At 46.0% G+C, this 21,159-nt stretch overlaps 1 protein-coding gene across 1 annotated transcript in view; it reads left to right on the top strand.

Annotated features, from left to right (window-relative positions):
• Positions 1-21,159, top strand: part of snd1 (staphylococcal nuclease and tudor domain containing 1) — a 182,970-nt gene that overhangs the window by 40,356 nt on the left and 121,455 nt on the right. The window contains exons 12-15 of the mRNA XM_010887370.5: positions 1,020-1,126; positions 3,157-3,267; positions 5,034-5,106; positions 8,102-8,243. Coding sequence (XP_010885672.3) covers positions 1,020-1,126; positions 3,157-3,267; positions 5,034-5,106; positions 8,102-8,243 — 433 coding nt within the window. The remainder of the gene's footprint in view (positions 1-1,019; positions 1,127-3,156; positions 3,268-5,033; positions 5,107-8,101; positions 8,244-21,159) is intronic.

Here is a 21,159-nt window from a genome sequence, read left to right as displayed (position 1 = left end):
GCCCCAGAATCTCTCTAAGCCGAGCCACACGGCTCCCACCCGTCCTTCATCCCTGCCTGGCCCTGTCATCCGTCTACCCTGCCTTAACAGAGACAACGCTGTGACATCCACGCTCGTGACCCCTGTTTCCCAGAACCCAACTAGCCTCTGTCCCCGTGTCCTTGTCCAGCCGTGTCCCCAGATTAATGGCAATGTCCCCCTTCCGTGCGTCTCATTTTGTTTCCCAGTGTATGGGGCTGTGGGTACCCGGGCTCCTCTATCTCTGAATAGCTCTTCCTCGACTGTTTGACAGGGAGAGAAGCTAGGCTAGAGATTCCCTACGCTCTCCCTCCCGTGTTGTGGGGACATCATTGCTCGTCCCTCCCTCCCCCTGCCTCTGTCCGCCCTGCCTTCCCCCCCTCCCTGGCTCTTTGTTGTCTGTGGTGTAGGAAATGGGGAATAGGGGAAGTGTTTTCTCCATCTAAACTCAGTTGTTTCCCCCCGCCAGCCAATAAGACATGTTCTGTGTACTGCTGGGCCTGTCGCTGTCTGATGGCAATCTGCCGCCGTGTGTGTGTGTGTGTGTGTGTGTGTGTGTGTGTGTGTGTGTGCGGTTAAAAACAGCCCCAATGTTTGGACATTGGTCCTCTGGGGAGATGTACAGTCTGACATGATTTACACTGACTGTGGGTGACCTTGGAAGCTAGCCCACACACATACTCACGTGCACACACATACATAAACATCAGGTTGTTGTACTTGATCCATTACCAGTATTTCATTTTTTTCCTCTTTAATGACATCCTTTGCGGGTGGCTTTTTGCCTTTTCGTTCCTGCCTTTTCATGTTAATAATTCACTATTAATAGGTTGATGTGTCACGGGAAACGAAAGGCATTGACACGGCGACTCTCCTCCCCGCGTGTGAAGTCACGTGTTGTGTTCTGTACCATGTGACGGCCACAGTCTACGTCCCAGTTCCGCCGAATATCCAGCTGCTAAAAACGAACGCTGTTACGACGCTGTGTCCTGTGGTTTCAGGTGAACGTCACCGTGGACTACATCAGAGCCGCCACCACAGCCTCGGAGACCAGCAGCGTCCCGGCCTTCGCAGAACGCACCTGTGCCACGGTCTCCATCGGGGGCATGTGAGTACCCCCCCCCCCCCACATCCCGGTTACCATTCGTCATGTCTGTTATACGTCAGTATTGGTTCTGGGAAACACCTACAATGTTGGTCGGACGTTCTCCAAGCTCATTCACACGAGTTGATCGAAATATCCATCTTCAAGCCATTTGCGTTAAGAGGGTCTAGATTAGTTGTTGAGAAGCAAAAGCCCTAAAAAAAACAAACAAAAAAAACAGGACAGGTTGAATCTACTTGGTAGCTGTAAATGGCAGTTATTTTTACATCCATTTCAATCAACATGCCGTTCCCACAGTGTCGAATGTCCTTTGAGGGTGTTTTTCACTGGTGCACATGGTGTTGTTGTCTTGCTCTTTTTGTTCTGTGCCTTTGTTAAAAGAATTGGACTGGGGCTCCGGAGCACCTCTCCTTTCTTCCCCTGGACCCCGATATCCACGCCTCGGCTAGTTTGCTAGTTAGCATCGATTCCGTGCCAGTGTAGGTCAGCACATGCCGCGGGACCGTACCAATTACCAGTCAGACGTTCCGCGATGCATTTTGGGTACGGCGGTGCATTGTGGGCAGCAGGTGGCCGGGCCGCCCTAGAGCTCTGGGGCAGTGCCTGAGAGTGTGATCTTATGGCGTACCAGATTTCTCTTCACGTGGCGAGCCAGACCCCCACTCCCCCCCCGTACCCATTTAGCACAAGGCGAGGGGGAGGAGCACAGTGGTGCCCGCAGGCACCGTCCTAGATACCACTACCGGTGAGGTTGTCGGTGTGGGAGGCACGCTAGTGAAGGGGGCTTCGCTACAGTTTCAGGGGCTCACTCTAAAGGTGGTTTATACACTTCCCATGGACGTCGTCTCCTCATTACCTGATACAAAACGGCAGGCTGAGTCCTTCGATCTTAAGATGAGTTCCCCTAATAAATGGCGGTAGCATACATATTCTTTATTTAAAGCACAGGAGGACTTGGGACGGGGACAGCAACGGGTCTTTTTAAGCCTGGTACTCCTCAGGTGTGGGCCAAGACCTCAAGTTTAAAACGGCAGAAGACAAGGAAAATATAGAATATGCATTCCTTAGATCTACAGGGATTCATAGTGGAGAATGAGAACTGACCCTACTCCCCCAGCACAATAATTAAGCAGCGTCAGACCATGGGGCTGAGACAAGGATGTCCAGTGACACTGTGGCCCTATCCAGGGGAGGCCCTGGACAGGGCCCAACAGGCATGAAATCAATCCACCCACATTGCCAAGCATCAACCAAAGGGGCAACCACCCTGAATGAGGGACGAGTATTGCAGCTTAATTGCACAAGTGCGCAACAGAGTGGCAATGTTTAAATCCCTTTGTTAAGGGTGTATTTTAAAGGCTGTTTGCAACTCTTTTGCGTTGTCACGCTAAGTTCGGGGTGTGCCCTGAACTTAGCGTGAATTATCATTAAAGTCACTGTCACGACTTCATGCTCAATATGACTAAGAGACATTTTATGAAATGACACAAAGCGGCGACAGCCACAGAGAACATTTCTTTTTAACACTTCGCATCTCCACATTTTATGGTAATTTGCTAGCCTTGTGTTTATATTTTCACTCTGCTTCACTCTCTCTCCATCATCTCTCTCACCAATTAAACCCAAAGGCCAAACGTTCTCAATTATGGTCACGGTGTGCGTGCGGGCAGACAGGCTAACAAAACACGCTGGAGGACACCAACTCTTTTTGGAAAGACGAGCTTGCATCAAGCACACTTGCTCACATCCACTTTAGCAGCTATGTGGTTGCCCAAGGGCACCAAGCTAACAGCAGAGAGCTTACATTGAACTACATCTTTCTTTTCTGGTTACCCTGCCCCCCCCCCTCCCCGGGGTTCTGAGGTAACTTGTTAGTGAATTTTTTAGTTTTTCATTTTTCTTTGGGGTTCTCTGCTTATTTTTGGCTTGAAATAAAGGTTTAACAAAGCAAAAGCATTTCTAACGCCTGGGTTATTTCCTGGTTAAAAGTCACCTTTCCTTAAATTAATCTACAACTGTGTTTCTCCCCACAGTAACATTGCAGAGGCATTAGTCAGTAAAGGCTTGGCTACAGTCATTCGCTACAGACAGGATGATGACCAGCGTTCTTCCCATTACGATGAGCTATTGGCTGCAGAAGCACGGTAAGTGTGGTGAACCGAAATGGCTTCTTTTGCTGAGATTGCGTAATTCTCACCTATTATTAATGTGATTCTGCCAATTCTTTGGTGGATCTTTAACCTAGTTATCATATTGTTAGCTTGATGTATTTTCTGTGGAGGATGAATCAGTTGCTGCCGCAAAATGATTTGACCAGTCATGTTTATCAGTAGTTTCATTAGCTTAAATTTGTGGAATAAATCATACGATAGCCATTTCCCCCAAATCATTTGGGAAGCAGACCTAACCTGGTGTTGCTAAGCTAAATGTGCCCCTGTTGCAGAATTTCTTGTTTCCCAAATCTTTTGGGGGAAAGGGACAGAGAGACAAACTAGTAATAGGGTAGATTTCCTTACTGTCAAAATGTAAAGACAATAAACAACTAAGCTTTTCTTAATTATATAGCTTAGTAAGAGTATAAGGACCGGTTTCGCAGACAGATTAAGCCTAGTCTTGGACTAAACAAACAAGCTCAATGCTTTTTATACTGAAATTGATTTGTTAGTCCTAGACTAGGCTTAATCTGTGTTTGCGAAACCGGCCCTAAATGTCTTGAGTAGTTCTAGGTAGCTGCTTTTGAAAGCTGCTGGCTGCAAGACTGCGTGACTTTGAGCCATTGCCCAAGGTTAACTATATGCTTACACTTTCACCAAGATTATCATTGTTGATCATTGTACCAATTGCTAAAGCAATGAGAGCTGACACACCTGAAATAAACAGAATGTTACGCACATAATTTACCCACATCTTTCACCCGTTTGTAATAATTTCACCTCAAGTCATATTATCAACTTTGATGTTTAGCCACTTAAGGCAATGATTTGAGCTACTCTGCATCGGTCTGTCTCTCTCAACCCTCTTCCTGGAGAGCTGCCAATCTAAGTCAAGTCATAACTAACCTGGTGTGTCTTATCAACCAGTTTATTTTTAGAATCGTGTGTGCTGGATTAGAGTTCAACTGAAACAAAGGGATGGTAACTCTCCAGGAAGAGGTTTGGACAGCCCTGTTTTAAACGAACTTGGATCATACTAACCAGCATATAAACCAGATTAACTAAACCTGATTGAAGCAGATTGCACCTTTACATGAAATGGCTTTCTGGGTGGGTGTTATTCTTCTGGCTTTCAAAGTGCCTTAGGTGGGAAACTATCATTATGACATCTAGTCACTGAAAAACAACTCAATCATTAGGAAGATCGCAATCATGGGCATTGTTTAAAAAAAGATTTCTACACGTCTGGGCAAAAGCACACGTGTGTCTCCACGTGCACACTCTCTCGCACACGCACACAATGATAAAACACATAAAATTGACCCTCAGAAGACACTCAATGCCACAATTCCCATTATATTTAATCACGTTCTTTCACCTTTAGCTTTCAGCTTCAGCCCTCAAGTCCTTCCTAATTTGGATCTGTAGTGGCCATCACACCAGGGGAGAGTGCCATATTAGGACATAAAAAGCCACCCATCTCCCCATGCCCCAGGTTCATCTCCCCATCCGATGTGCTCCGCCACTACAGTTTCCATTTGAAGGGGTTAAATGAGGCATTTCGCGTTCCCTCCCGGCGCCGATCCATGACGGCTGGCGGCAGAGCTGGGGCGGGAGGAAACCATGTGCCCTCTGAGCCGCAGTAAATGGTTATTAGGACCAGTTCCGTGTCTGTGTCCGGGTCAAAGGCCTGGTAGTTTCTCCTTAACTCACTGGACTATGGCGCGGCCTCACTGTCTGCTTCTGATGGGTTGCAGGGCCATCAAGAACGGGAAAGGGCTGCACAGCAAGAAGGAGGTTCCTATTCACAGAGTGGCTGATATCTCTGGGGTAAGATGTACGGCTGTGAGAGAAGGGTGTGTGTTGGGCTGTTCCTGTGTCTTGGAAATTGTTACCTGGAAATTGTTACTTGTAGTGAATCGTTTCCGCATCACTTTGATAATCACTTTGATTTTCCTGTTTTAGCATTTGAGCAAGTTTAGGCATTAATGGTTATGTTTAGGAGATCGTATAAGGTTGTGCATAAAGGATAGTTAATTACGTTTTAGAGACAATTCATCATCAATAGATGGTGGTTGCTTGGTTAAGGTTTTTGTTGTGGTGCACGTGTCCATTGGACTATGAAGTTCTTTGAGTTGGTTTGTGTGTTCCAGAGGCAGTTGCCATTTTTTGCTGTGCCTTGATTGGGCTGGTCACCAAATGTTTCTTTTACTTAATTTACCTGGCAACCATAACGTTTGCAGTGAATAATATGGCGGTGGACACACTCCTACTCTCTATGGACCGCCTGTTAAATCACCAATTGGAATGCAGCTGGGCACGCATGTGCGCATGCGCACTATTTCCCTTTCATTCTGTCCACCTTAAATCTTTGTCCATTTTACGAGAAGGCTTGTCAGAAGTTTAATGGACTGGGCAGTCAGTCTTCAACGTCTGGTTTTGTTTACTATCCAAATAGTCTGAGACTTACACACACAGACACGTGCTCAGATAAACAGACAGTAAGTATACATTATATATAGATGCACATTAATAATGCCATTTCTCTCACACATCTGGTCTCACCAGCTGTATGCGGTGGGTGGTTGAGGGTGTCTCTGCGTGTCTCTCTCTGCGCGTCTCTCTCTCTGCGCGTCTCTCTCTCTGCGCGTCTCTCTCTCTGCGCGTCTCTCTCTCTGCGCGTCTCTCTCTCTGCGCGTCTCTCTCTCTGCGCGTCTCTCTCTCTGCGCGTCTCTCTCTCTGCGCGTCTCTCTCTCTGCGCGTCTCTCTCTCTGCGCGTCTCTCTCTCTGCGCGTCTCTCTCTCTGCGCGTCTCTCTCTCTGCGCGTCTCTCTCTCTGCGCGTCTCTCTCTCTGCGCGTCTCTCTCTCTGCGCGTCTCTCTCTCTCTCTCTCTGCGCGTCTCTCTCTCTCTCTCTCTGCGCGTCTCTCTCTCTCTCTCTCTCTGCGCGTCTCTCTCTCTCTCTCTCTCTCTGCGCGTCTCTCTCTCTCTCTCTCTCTGCGCGTCTCTCTCTCTCTCTGCGCGTCTCTCTCTCTCTCTCTCTCTGCGCGTCTCTCTCTCTCTCTCTCTCTGCGCGTCTCTCTCTCTGTGTCTGCCTCTGTGTGTTATTGTGCAGCCTAAAGACTCCATCTCTCTCAGCAGCTCTCTTTAGGGGTTGGCTGAATGTTCTGCAGGAGCCATATTAGCGGGGATATGACCAAATTGCCATGTGCACTTGTTTCCTCATCAGTCGGTGAAGACTGACAGCCACCCAGGAATAGATCTCTGATTCCATGCCAATCTGCTGAGTGTGTGTCTGTGTGTGTCTGTGTGTGTCTGTGTGTGTCTGTGTGTGTCTGTGTGTGTCTGTGTGTGTCTGTGTGTGTCTGTGTGTGTCTGTGTGTGTCTGTGTGTGTGTGTGTGTGCCCTCCATCTGAAAGTGCTGCTTGACTCCCTCTTGGCTAGCGGGGCTGCTTGGCCTCCGGTGGCCAGGGCCAGGCTAATTTAACCAGCATCCTAATAAAAGGCCAGGAATAGCTGCTAACGTCTCTCCCCTTACGCAGACACACTTCCGCCCCCTTGCTCAGTTACAAAAGGGAAATAACAAGAGGGATTACATAGATGGATGTTATGGTTGGGAATCTGTGGAAATGTCTGTATTTACACACGTACATGGCCACTCGGTGGATTCAGCACTGGGAAATCTCACCGTCTCACTCCCTCTCCCGCCTGCCTCACTCCTTGCTCTCTTTCTCCTCCCTTTCTCACCCCTCTTTCTCACCCTCTCTACCCTCCCTCTCTTTGTCTCCTCTCTCTCCCTCTCCTCTGTCTCTCTCCCCGCGCTCTCTCTCTCTCCCTCTCTCTCTCTCTGTTCCCTCCATCTCTCTGTCCCCTCTCTCTCTCCCTCTCCCCTCCATCTCTCTAAACTATCTCTCTGTCCCCTCTCTCTCTCTCCCCCTCTCTCTCTCTCTGTTCCCTCCATCTCTCTCTCTCTCTCTCACTCCCTCTCCCCTCCATCTCTCTAGACTATCTCTCTCTGTCCTCTCTTGCTCCTACACATTCGCTATCCATCTCTGCTGTGTGTGCACCTGTACCCCTTGTCCACCTCTCCCCACCCCCTGACAGTTAATCTGAACAGAGACATCATCTGTACTTGTAGCTCAGGGCTACATTCCTGCCCAGTGACCTTAATCACCAGAATAATGTTGACTTTGTGTTTGTCCTACCCACCCTGCTAACCTGGTGCTTGATGGAATAGTTCCACCTTGTCAACAACAGCATATTTTCTCATCCTCCCACAGTGGATTTATGTTTTTTTCCAGAACACTATCTCTTCATCCATCCACATGCACGTAAAAGCACACACACACACACTTATACATCTAAATAGTGAGCGAGGGGAAATGAGTCATTGTCTGCTTTTTGTGGCTCCGGTTGCCCTGCTTGCACTTTTTAAAAATTAATTTACCTCTGCTATTGATTCATCATTTGTGTGTGTAGGCCATGATTTAGTCACGCTTATAGTTCTGTCTATGGTTTTCCAATTTAACCAGTGACTCATCAGAAAAAGACAGAGTTGGGGGGTGAGCCATAACGTGTCATGGTGAAGTCATCTGACCAAAGATCAGTCCAGCCGCATTTAAGATTCAACCTACACTTAGTAGTCTACGTATGAAATGGGTAGACTGAAATTCATGTGCATATGAAATGGGTAGACTGAAAGTCAGATGGCCTGAGATTGAGGCACTTATATAGGGCACAGCAAACAATTTGAGGTGAACATGTAATTGGTTCGCCAGTTCCTCACGATGCTCTGTCTATCCCTCCCTGTTTCTTCTCCACTGTCAGGAGACACAGAAGGCCAAGCAGTTCCTGCCGTTCCTCCAAAGAGCAGGCCGTTCCGAGGCGGTGGTAGAATACGTGTTCAGTGGCTCCCGACTTAAACTCTACATGCCCAAAGAAACCTGCCTCATCACCTTCCTTCTTGCCGGTAAGTAGTCCCTCCACCCGGGCCGCCTGACCACCTCCTGAAGTTAACACTTCCTGACTTCCCATGTCTGCATGTAGATTATTTGAACACCATGCATCTTGGAGGATACTCTCCATAAATCCTAATTATCTACTAAAAGCAATTCAATGCCCCGACAGTTTTTGTGACCATGAAACAAAAAATTTAAGTTGAAGGATGGTGGACAAAGTACACTCAATAACTGCAAATGGTTTTGTGTATGATTCATCCAGGTCACCTTTCTACCTGGTATTTGTACTTGTAGGGTCCATGTTTAGATCAGAACCTGATGTTGGCAGAGACGAGTGTGTATTTTAGATGCAAGTTGACTTTAGTTTGGTGTTAACCTTATGCCTTCATACTGTCCTCCTTCCTTCCTGGGATTTATGCTATTGCATAAATGCAAGGCGAAAAAAGAGAGCCCCATTGAGAAATCTCTTCTTTTTTTTTTGCCTGACTGTGTAAGCTGAGCCGGCCAAGAAGAGCGAATGTCTCTTACTGAGCGACTGACTGACTACCCCTTGTTAAACAGCGTAGTGGTTAGCGACGCAGACTTCCATGCATGCGACCAGTGTTCCATCCGAGCCTCCGACAGAACAAAGTATGCATTAGGATTTGTTCAGGGTAGACTAAAACCTTGCTGGCTTCAAGATTCTGTTTTGGCAGTTTAAAGTTCATCTTCAGTCTCACTACTAATTGCTCTAAACGAATGATTATTCTGAGTAGTAAGTAGATACTAGTAGGCCTGTTACTGGCTAATTAAAGCCTTACAGTTCATAGATTCTATTTGTGGTGGACATAAACTGAGTAAGGTTTCTAATTAAGTCTAACAGATTATTAATGGTATCTAAATATTAAAACTTGGTGTGATATTAATGCATGACAAAATTATCTAATGTTGAGAGACAATTTTCTGACGAGGTAGTACGTCTCAATCGGTCCCAATACTGACATACTAGCTTATTTTATACAAAACAATACGTACCATCATCCATGAAGTATGTACCTGTAGTATGTAGTATATGATTTGAGATTCAGATAATGCTTTCGATTTCCTCATAGTTCATATAGCGTAGTGGTTAGCTATTCAACTGTTATTGTATGGATGACCATTTACAGTAATCTTTGTACAAGTTTACATTTTAGTTTCTTTAATAAATGTTATGTTACCCATGTCATCTCAGCAAAAAAAATGATGGCTGGGATACAAGTTGCATTTGGAGACTGTATGGAGTTGGTCTGACTGCCAGCAAGCCCTGTGGTCTTGTGGTATAATCCCTGACCTTCAATGTTTTAACCCTGGTTCGATTCCCCTCTCTGTATTATCAGAAAATATTTGTGATATTTTTGTATCAGAAATATTTATTCACTTGGTGCTTTTTAGACATCACGCATAAATATTTATCCACTCTGTAATACCATGAATCTCATATGTTTAAGAGAATAATTTTATTACGTTACCCTTTTCTACTGTTAATGTTTTCTAAAGAAACAAACCAGCCATGGAGTGATTGGAGTCATTGTTAATTATAGATACTGTACTGTATATTTATTAGCTAACCATCTACAGTAATCTTTGTACAAGAGTACACTTTAGTTCTATTAATAAATGTTCTGTTGTCCACGTTATTTCAGCTAAAATGTAATGGATTAGGTAAACGTTGCATTACCACTGTTTAAATAGCGTAATGGCTAAACACAGTCTGCCATATAGAAGAAGAAAAGAAAAAAACAGCAGCAATCATCATTTTAATCGCTGGCCGGCTGAACTGGTCTTGCCTGGTTCCTTTTCTGGTTTCAGTTTAGAGACAGTGTGAATAATGCTAATGAACGCAGACACCTGACACAACACGATTGCAAAGACAGGCCATTCAGCGTCTAAATATACTGTACACATATATTCAAGTACACCTTGCGGTTAGTGTGCTACCAGCACTCTATGGGTGTGTTTTCATTTCAGTGTGAACTAGAGACATTGTGCAAATGAATACGAGGAAGAGCAGAGTGTGCTGAGGGCCGTCTGTGAAGTTGTGGGGGGGGGGAGTGCCAAGAAAGAGAATAGATAGCGGTGTAGTCAGTGGCAGCTGTATAGAGGATTTACCCCAAGGTCTTTGACTTCTCCAACAAGGTAGAAAGCGCTATAATGCGCCTTCTTATTAATTCACACACCACTTGGCTAACCAGCAAGTTAAAGGCAGTGACTCAGCAGTTCCTGCGTTCTGCCACTGGTCTCTTTTTAAACCTGTGAATGACGTGGCTCAGCCAACTCCTGTGGAACTGAGTAACCTTTTAAAATCAAATCATGTGAAAAAGGAGAACGTGACCTGCTTTAATCTCCGAACGTGTTCTGTGTGTCCGCTCCAGCCGCGTGTCTAAGCGGTAGCTACGATCGTTACAACGGCCCTGACGTCTGTCGTTTACTAGTTCTGTCAGAGGAATTCAGCGTTACCCAGGAATCCATCTACGAGTCCCAATTAGCCTGGTCATTTCCCAAACAATAGATGAACCCTTATTGATTTCGGAACCGTATTTATGATGGTGTTGTCCCCAATATTTTTGGGCATGTCTTTCCTTGGAGGTTTTTTAATATTTATTTTTAAATGTATGCCCCCCCCCCCCCTTTTTTTGCATGGCGTTTTGTAATGAAGAATTGTTTCTGCCAGGCAGTCTGACCTGACCTGCTCTCCACCGACAAACATAGGCCTTTATTACGACTGGTTGGCAATCTGACATTATCACTTGGTGGTTGTGACAGTGTGTTGTGTTTTGTCTAGCTGGAAATGATTTTATTTAATCAAGGGTTATTACCAAATCACAATAAGCACATTATGGCACAGAGCCTGGGTAGATTTGATTAAGGTCGTTCCCTGGCAAAAAGGTTTTCCGCTAGGAAATGACAGTTCATGTTGTCTTTAATACACACATTAAGGTTGGATCAACGCCGATTGATACAAATTACCCTGCTCCTTTTTTAATAAGAGACGCTTCCATCCCGATTAGCTGTCGCACGGCACCACATGTTGATCCCAATCACCTTTACCGGAAGGTGGGTGTGCTTGTTTTGGGTAACAACGGATTACGTAACACCGGGGGCTCTAATTTACCACCAATATTTATTTGGAAACTCCCTGCGACAAAACCAAAATCCAATTCAAGCATTGGCACTGATGCAGCAGTTTTGTATCTGAGCCCATTCTAAAGTTCTTGTTTAAATGTAACATTTAACATTTTGTCGTCCCTACCAAAAGCCATTAGGATCTGCTGGAAAACACGTACTGGCAGTGTCTGAAACTTATTTTTCCGCTCACCTGCCAAGGGGAAAAATCCACCAGCCAAGCATATTTTTTACCGGCCAAAATAATAAATTGACTTTGTGTGACATATACATTAATTTCAGTTCGTTTCATTAAGATAATAAGGTATTTTGTTGAATACAAACCTTTTATTTTTCTGATGACAAATTAGTTGTTTCTGCTTTTATCTTTAGCATGCTGGCCACACACAGAGCAATTCGTCACAATAGCCTCAGCATCATACTGTTGCCAGGCTCTTGAAACTCCTTTACCTCCAATTCACATGGAAAAAGCATTCTTTTTCTATGTGATGCTACAAACATGTTTTTTATGTATTACTGTAATGTCATGCCTTTACTTCAGTATCTCTTCCTTGTCAACTTTCTTAACATTACTTGACAATACTCAACATAATTTCCTAATAACCTAAGTATTAAACATTCTCCATTAAACATTCTCTAAAGCTGTTCATGATTCGCCTCCCAGACTTATAACACAAACCCTCTGCAAAGCTAATGAGCAAAAGCAAATGAACAACAGTAACATAAAAAATCGGATTACATTTTTTTTCATATTAGAAAGGTTACATTAACTTAAGCTCTAACCATTTCTCATTGTGCCCCACTGTATAATATTATTTACCTCTCAATGTATTATTATAATAGTCATTTTTTTAATTTATATTTTACCCTAGGAAGTATTTCCTTAGAGAGTTTACTCAATACTCACTACACGTCACAGACTTTAATTTTGACGTAAAAATATGAAAATCTGAAGTCTTGTTGCTGCCGAATGTAAATATCTTTTCACTGCAGTCTTTCATTTTTGAAGGCACAATACAAGAACTGGAGGTCTTATTGTTGCTGCCGAATCTCTAATGTCAACTGCGTGACGCTAATACATTGTCGCTATCGAGCTGTGGCCGTTAGCTTGCTAGCTTATTACCGTGAGTTGTAATATATCAATGTCACTGCCACTTACTGACAGTTCAAACGTGCGCATGCACAGACACAGCCAGTTAGTCTGACCTCACTCGCTAGCTTGATACTCCGTATGTTGTTGCTGCTGATGGAAAATGCACTGAGCTTGGTAAAAAAAAACATTGTATGTCATAAAAAAAATGTTGTACCGCATCACAACTTAGCAGGACTGCTTTCCATTGTTCCGATTACAATAAGAGGGAAACATTGGGTACAAACGTTTACCTGCCAGTGTGGCGGATAGCCTTCTGAGATTTACTCTTCAAACACAAAATCTGCCCGCATTTGACGCTTGGCGGGTGTTAATTTCGGACCCTGCATACCAGCACTTTGATCCCTTTCTTTATTCCATTTTCTGTTTCTGAGGTACTGGAAGAGGCTTGCATGGCACCGCTGGCCACGCCTTGGCGCCAAACGGTCGCGCAATGTCTTGGCGCCAAACGGTCGCGCAATGTCTTGGCGCCAAACGGTCGCGCAATGTCTTGGCGCCAAACGGTCGCGCAATGTCTTGGCGCCAAACGGTCGCGCAATGTCTTGGCGCCAAACGGTCGCGCAATGTCTTGGCGCCAAACGGTCGCGCAATGTCTTGGCGCCAAACGGTCGCGCAATGTCTTGGCGCCAAACGGTCACGCTACGTCGCTAGTTGACACCATTCTAATGTTCATGTCTACAGTAATTGAATGCCTCGATGCTTGTCTGCCTTCTTTATATAGGCCCATGATTGTGTAGGTACAATTGCCTGGTTCTCAAACCCCAAATGCATAATATAGTTAAGGTTGAACACAAACAGTTATCCTAATTGGAAATTATACTTTAAAATATTTATTTAAAATTACTATGCACATTTTAGTAGTCTGTAGCACTTAACAAAGCATGCCTAGGACTTCCTGAAATCCTTGGGATGTGGCTGTGTCTCCCGCATTCTACTGAATTATTTTTGTTGTTGGGTCTTTCCATTTTCACATTGTTTTAAATGGGTGTTAGCAGTATTAAGTAATTACATTACTGATTTTGTGTGTGTTCATATATTCTAGTGTGTTCATGTAGTCTAGTGTGTGTTCAGATAGTCAATACTGGAAGCTGCGTGTACTGGTAACAATGGGAGATGCTGGTAACAATGTTGGGAAGCCCTCTTTAATGGTATGCAGGCTGGGAGTTAATAGGGGTTAAAGGTTATCCATGCCTGCCACACACGGGGATAGGGAACCGTCTTTGTGTTTCTGTAGATTTTTCCCAGACTTCCCCATTTCTCAGAGCCTCTAATGTGTGCCTGTGTGTGGCTCATTGAGTTGTGGGCCCCGGGCAGATGGTTCCTACCTCTGTTTCAGTATCTGTTAACCTGTGGAACCCTTTATCTAGCATCACTAGCCCATTTCTGTCCTTAGGGCCACTCCGTGCGTCCTAGTTATCAGCCCATGTTCTCTGACCTCCCTCTGAAGCCCTGTGTGGAATGACGGAGGCGTGATGAGGACTACGCTCCAAAGGACTCCCTAGTTACTGCCGTGACCACGGCCTCTATAGTCCACTAGACTACATAGGGAACAGGGGGCCATTTGGGACTCATCGGTGATTGCAGCGCACTACCTTTTATCTTCATCAGTTTCATGCTTGAAATGGCCAGAAGCCCCTTACCCCAAGCGCCTCCTCATACAAGCTACACAAAACAGTTGTGTTGCTCCTTGCTGGAGATCCACAAATGAGTGGGATTGTCCTGGACCGGATCGGTGCGTCCCTGTACTACTCGATCCGTTTCGACGTCTGCCAGGAATGGAGCTGGTTGGGAGGGAGGGTTTAGCACCGGGTTAGTTATCTTTGGATTAGTGCAAGTGCTTTGCCATTTTGTGGAGAGCAGACATTTAAGTAAATGGGCATTGGAGCATGGCTCCCAAACAGGCATTAGTGGATGAGAGGTTGTGTCCCGGTCCTCCTGGCGTACCCAGCCTGCTGATGTGGGTTTCAGAGGGCTCATCTGCGCGCCATAATGAATAATCATGATCACGGAGAGTCGTACGACCATAAATGGACTGACTCTTAAGCTATTTCCTGCGTGATGAGCCGTGCTATTGCAACACCAAAGGCTGTTGTGGGGGTGTCTGTCGTTGTCCGGGGTGTCTGTCGTTGTCTGGGGTGTCTGTCGTTGTCCGGGGTGTCTGTCGTTGTCCGGGGTGTCTGTCGTTGTCCGGGGTGTCTGTCGTTGTCCGGGGTGTCTGTCGTTGTCCGGGGTGTCTGTCGTTGTCCGGGGTGTCTGTCGTTGTCCGGGGTGTCTGTCGTTGTCCGGGGTGTCTGTCGTTGTCCGGGGTGTCTGTCGGTCTTACACTGTGCTGAGATTTTTTTCCCATCTCCTGTTCCTAGTGTCTCTAGGCTCAGGTCCTTGTTAGAAGCCTCTGTGTGTTTTAGGTGATCTGTATAGATGCTTATCTGGTTTCTTTTTCTCTTCTCCGTTGAGGCACCTCAAAATTTACCCTCCGTTCCTACTTATTTCCTGGAGTTTGTCGGAGTAGTTTTTCAGGGAGTTTTCCTGACCCTTAAAATAGCTAAGAGGAGAGGGAGTCTCTCTCACCACACAGAGGGAGGGGGATACAGACTGAGAAGCCCCACTTCAAAGGGAGCCGGAGGTGTGCTCTGGGGGGGAGAGGATGTTCCTCTTCTCTCCTCCTCATGCAACTCTGATGAGATGGCTTACTTTTTTCTTAAAGGAAGGGGGGGGGGGTGAAGGGAACAGAAGAGCACCGATGTGTTCAGAAGGTCTCATGAGAGGGGACAGGAGATGAGGTTGAGGGGAGCACAGTCTGTCTGGTTTGGCCTAATGCACCTGCTTCAGAAGGGGTCTTCGGGGGTGTTTAATGTCTAGTAGAGGACATATGTTTGCGTAAACATTCCGCATGGTGAATAGCACTACGGCCGAGGAGCTGAAGAAAGGGCTTGATCTTGGAATGCAAGGCGATGGAGGGAGCCGTTTTGTATTATTTTTTTTTTAATGGTTCTGTCCGTGCAGAATGCGCATGCGTCTTACCTTGTCTTGGTTATTGTGTGTGTGGTAAGGCGCTAGCTTTACTGTCTCTCTGTCTGTAGCAATGTAGCCTATAGAGATCCAATCAGTTCCTGGAAATAGGGGATCTGAGAGATGGAGCAGCTTTTGCCCCTAGGGACTGATCCATCGTGTGTATGTTAACTGAAAGAGCTGGCAACCAGCCTGTGTGTTTCTGTGTGTGTTTCTGTGTGTGTTTCTGTGTGTGTTTCTGTGTGTGTTTCTGTGTGTGTTTCTGTGTGTGTTTCTGTGTGTGTTTCTGTGTACTTGCATGTCACGTGTTGAGCAGTCCCGCACATTTGCATAATGAAAAAGGATCCTCTGAATTTGTTCATTAAGGAGTTATTTTTGTCTTTTGGTTTTCGATTACTTCCTTTGTTCAAGTAACACATGCACTGGTTTGTAAATTGTTAATGGAACTTAGAAAGAATTTCAGTGCCCAAATTCTGCATGCTGATTAAATCTCTTAATATTGGACTCAATATCGGTCATTCACTTTTTCATTTTATTTGCTGGCTTGTCCCTCTATCTCATATTTTCAAGCTTTTCAGTCCTTTTTTCCAGTCCTTTTACTTCTTCCAAAGCCATTGCTGTTGTATACAATATATAGTAGCTTAGTATCGCTAGTATCTCTTCTAAGTGATATTGGTGGGAATGGTTTTGTATCTCCAGGTGATGGAAGACTTGAGGCTCTTAGCAAACCATCTTCAATTGCAGACAGTCAGGCAGAGTGCTAGTGGAGAGATGTAAAATGAGCTTTAGTTGACACCTCAGATTCTTAAAACTGCCTTGCTCTGTATAGGTGGAATGTGGGATGTTGGCAAGAAAGAATTGTTAAAGAAGTCACTCAGACTTTCTTATTGAATGTCTTCTTAGCCATTCTTGCTGTTCGTTGCGCGATGACCTTGGGTGAATATCAAAACCTATGCCTCCTGTTGCTGTTGGCAGATTGATAATGTGTTTTCAGTAAATGAAGTGTCTGCTAATGAGTCCAGATCCAGGTTAAGGAACAGTTTGAAAGGTTGTTTATTCATGCCAGCACTCCCGTAGTCTCAAACCTGTAAGTCACTTCCATAGACATGGAGTTTATATAATAATCATATAATAATAGAAGACCCATTATTCTAGAGTTCCTCCAAATCGTGGTCCTGGCTGTCGTTAGTGTTCACTGTTTGGTTTACCCCAGCACTCGCCAGCTTGATTAAAACATGGAGTGTTGTGTTTACATTGGGGAGAACAAGTATTTGATACACTGCCGATTTTGCAGGTTTTCCCACCTACAAAACATGTAGAGGTCTGTAATTTTTATCATAGGTACTCTTCAACTGTGAGTGATAGAATCTAGATCCAGAAAATCCAGAAAAAAAATCCAAAAAATCACATTGTATGATTTTTTAAATAATTTAATTAGCATTTTTATTGCATGACATAAGTATTTGATACATCAGAAAAGCAGAAATTAATATTTGGTACAGAAAGCTTTGTTTGCAATTACAGAGATCATACGTTTCCTGTAGTTAAGAAAGGGAATGACTGGAGAACAGAAAGGCTTCTTAAAGAAAAACGGACAGGTCTGTGAGAGCCGGTATTCTTACTGGTTGGTAGGTGATCAAATACTTATGTCATGCAATAAAATGCAAATTAATTATTGAAAAATCATACAATGTGATTTTCTGGATTTTTGTTTTAGATTCCGTCTCTCACAGTTGAAGTGTACCTATGATAAAATGTACAGACCTCTACATACTTTCTAAGTAGGAAAACCTGCAAAATCGGCAGTGTATCAAATGCTTGTTCTCCCCACTGTACATACGCTGTTTTACTGCAAGGACAACAAACGACTGTGCCCCACTTCGGTCCCCTGAGACCTAGATTGGGAAGCTGATTAAGGGTAATCATCACTGGACGAAATGGCTGAGTGAAGGACTGTGGGAGAGACTGCGAGAGCCTGAGGGGACGGGAGAACAGTCCCCACGCGCTGGGTTTCTCCTCACATCTCCCCACGCGCTGGGTTTCTCCTCACATCTCCCCACGCGCTGGGTTTCTCCTCACATCTCCCAGAAGCATGGCAGCCTCACCTGCTGTGCCAAACCCAACCGTTCCTCACCCACTGTGTGATGTACAGCGGGCAGCTGAGCTGAGGTGGGAAGGGGGAGTAATTAAAAGGCCGGTTACGGCCTATGACTTTTAAGAGCCTATCACAGTGAGCGCGACCGCATAGTAACACACTGGATTGGATGGAGCTCTGAGCGTCGTTCATTGATCTGATCTGAAACCCGCCATGACATCATCAGGTGGACACCTGATTCACTACAGTACTCCAGGGGTCACTAAGCTCAGTGTGGTGTAGCATAGCAACTGACTAATTGATCCTCTTCCTCTTTCTCCTCTTCCTCTAATCCACTCCCTTTTTTTTTTCTTGAGACCCATTTAAAAGTTAATTTAAAAGCCCTAATCTAAGCTCCAAGCCTCGGACCATCCTCACGTCATCTGTTTGACTCTCCCCTGAGGTTGATGGGGTGGGGCTGGCGCAGTGGTGTGGGAGGGGGGGGGAGCGCTAAAGGGATTGAGACTGAATTAGAGGTGTAGGAAGTGAGAGAGTGATTGTTGGAAAGTGTTTTCTTCACGGGGGGAGTTTGTCTCTACTTGCATAAAACATGGAGTCGTCGTCGCCCCCCCCCCCCCAACCGCAGTGCTCAACAGCAGATATACTCTGGTCACAAGTGATTTGTGGAGGTGTGCGTTTGTGCTGGGTGGTAGGGTTGGGATGCCCGACAGGTCATATTTCTTCTGCTATATCGCTCTCTAGGATCACAGATTAAAATGTTACATTTTCTGCGGGTGGCTACTGCGTGCGTGCGTGCGGCGTGCGTCCCTGAGCTTGGCTGAAATGTTGATGAGGCTGATTGCAGGAGATTGGGGTGAACTCTAACGGGCCAGTACTCAGTGGGCAGTGTCTTGGGTAGGGAATTGGTTGGTTATTGAAGCAGCTGTTTTAATGCTGGATTGGATTTTGTCCACATTCAAGAACCAAGATCCAGGTTACATTGCCTCTGAGGTGGGAGAGCAGGGAGAGGGAGAGGAGGTAGAGGGTGTAGAGGAGACAGAGGAGAGAAGGTGGAGGGACAGGGGAGAATGTAGAGGGAGAGGAGGAGACAGAGGACAGATGGTGCAGGGACAAGGGAGAATGTAGAGGGAGAGGAGGAGACAGAGGACAGATGGTGGTGGGAGAGGAGGAGACAGGATAGATGGTGGTGGGAGAGGAGACAGGCCAGTTGGTGGTGGGAGAGGAGGAGACGGGCCAGTTGGTGGTGGGAGAGGAGGAGACAGAGGACAGATGGTGGTGGGAGAGGAGGAGACAGAATAGATGGTGGTGGGAGAGGAGGAGACAGAATAGATGGTGGTGGGAGAGGAGGAGACAGGACAGTTGGTGGTGGGAGAGGAGGAGACAGGACAGTTGGTGGTGGGAGAGGAGGAGACAGGATAGATGGTAGTGGGAGAGGAGGAGACAGGATAGATGATGGTGGGAGAGGAGGAGACAGGATAGATGGTGGTGGGAGAGGAGGAGACAGGATAGATGGTGGTGGGAGAGGAGGAGACAGGATAGATGGTGGTGGGAGAGGAGGAGACAGGATAGATGGTGGTGGGAGAGGAAGGAGAGGAGAGAAGGTGGAGACAGAGGGGAGAAGGGAGGAGGAGATGGAGAGGGGAGTAGGTAGAGAGAGGAGGAGACAGAGGATAATTTCTGGGGTCTTTGTACAGTGGAATACATGGACCACGACTCTCACAGTGAATTCCAGACCATCTCCAGGTCCCCTTTCATGTCTAAAGTTACTCTCGGATGTGGCTCCACTTAAATTGCTTTTTCCTTCCTAACCTCCTCCAAGCTAGATGGAGTGCACACTGGGCAATTTAAATGCTAATCTGGAGACTATTTACTGGCTATTAAGAGGTAATTGCTTTGTTTTATTTTATAGTACTCGACTGCCATAGTTCTCAACATGCCGCAGGTTCACGAGGAAAATATGGTTTGGTTTTGTTAGAGGACAAAAAATAAGAATTGTTTGTCCTTGCATGTGTTTTGTGTTTATGGTAAGTTTTGCAAATGCAGCTGTTCTAGGCGTGCGTGCATAGGCGTGTGTGTGTGTGCGCGCGCATGCGTCCATCCGTGCATGTGTGTCTAGTAGAGACTGGCCAGTTTCAAATCATCACGCATTTGACCCCCCATTCCCCTTTGTCTTGCTGATGATGTCAGCCATTGTTAGCATGAAGTCCAATCAGGAGTCTGCATAATAGGAAGTGGGGGCCTACAAATCTGCCCGGGAGGCCATCGATCAGAGCTGGCTGGACGGAGATAATAAGGCTCATGTTGCTTTGTTCGCTCTGTGTTGTTGGGCTGCGCCCGTCCAGACCAGCAGGGGCTCACTGGTGCCTGGCATGGATCAATACTGTGGTGTGGGTGTGTGAGATTGAATGGGTTTGTAAGTGTATCTGCACGCCTGTTTTCTGCGTGTCACTGACTAGTTAGGCAGTCATGCCCCCTCATTTTCTGTTGTGTTTGTGTGTGTTTGTGTGTGTTTGTGTGTGTGTGTGTGTTTTGTAGTTCTGACGTGGGGAGAAGACAGAGGTGGCAGTGTGTTTGAAGATGAAGTTGCTTTCCACTGAAGGTGTCCTGCATGGCATGAAAGACTAGCTAGCTGCGTCAGCCCTGCAGGAAGCATACATGGCATAGCCTGGTGCACACCACACCCCCACAAAACTATACCGCCATACCCACGCCACCACAAAACTGTACCGCCATACCCACGCCACCACAAAACTGTACCGCCGTACCCACACCACGCCACCACAAAACTATACCGCCATACCCACGCCACCACAAAACTGTACCGCCGTACCCACACCACGCCACCACAAAACTGTACCGCCGTACCCACACCACGCCACCACAAAACTGTACCGCCGTACCCACACCACGCCACCACAAAACTATACCGGCATACCCACACCATGCCACCATGAAACTATACCGGCGTACCCACACCACCACAAAACTATACCGGCATACCCACACCATGCCACCATGAAACTATACCGGCGTACCCACACCACCACAAAACTATACCGGCATACCCACACCATGCCACCATGAAACTATACCGGCGTACCCACACCACCACAAAACTATACCGGCGTACCCACACCACCACAAAACTGTACCGCCGTACCCACACCACGCCACCACAAAAGTTTTGTGCCTGTGCCCGCACCACGCCTTCCTATATCATGACCACCTGGAGAAAAGGACTCACACCTCAGAGGATGCACATACAGTACCAGTCAAAAGTTTGGACACACTTACCCGTTCTTAACTTTTGACCTGTACTGCAAATATTTTAATGTACTTATATCACCCTTTGTGAGATGCGTTCCTGTAAAATGTTTTCCCTAAGCCCACAAATCTCAAAATTAACCTCACCTTGACCCTAATAATAATTCTTTAAACATAACCCCTTAATGCCTAACCCTAACCCGTTTTTACCCTAAACCTGACTTTAACCCCAAGACTAAAATAGCCAGTACAGGCCAAATGTGCT

This window comes from Esox lucius, chromosome 23 (assembly GCF_011004845.1).
Source record: "Esox lucius isolate fEsoLuc1 chromosome 23, fEsoLuc1.pri, whole genome shotgun sequence".
Taxonomy (NCBI): domain Eukaryota; kingdom Metazoa; phylum Chordata; class Actinopteri; order Esociformes; family Esocidae; genus Esox; species Esox lucius.
This window is presented reverse-complemented; position numbering and strand designations above follow the sequence as displayed.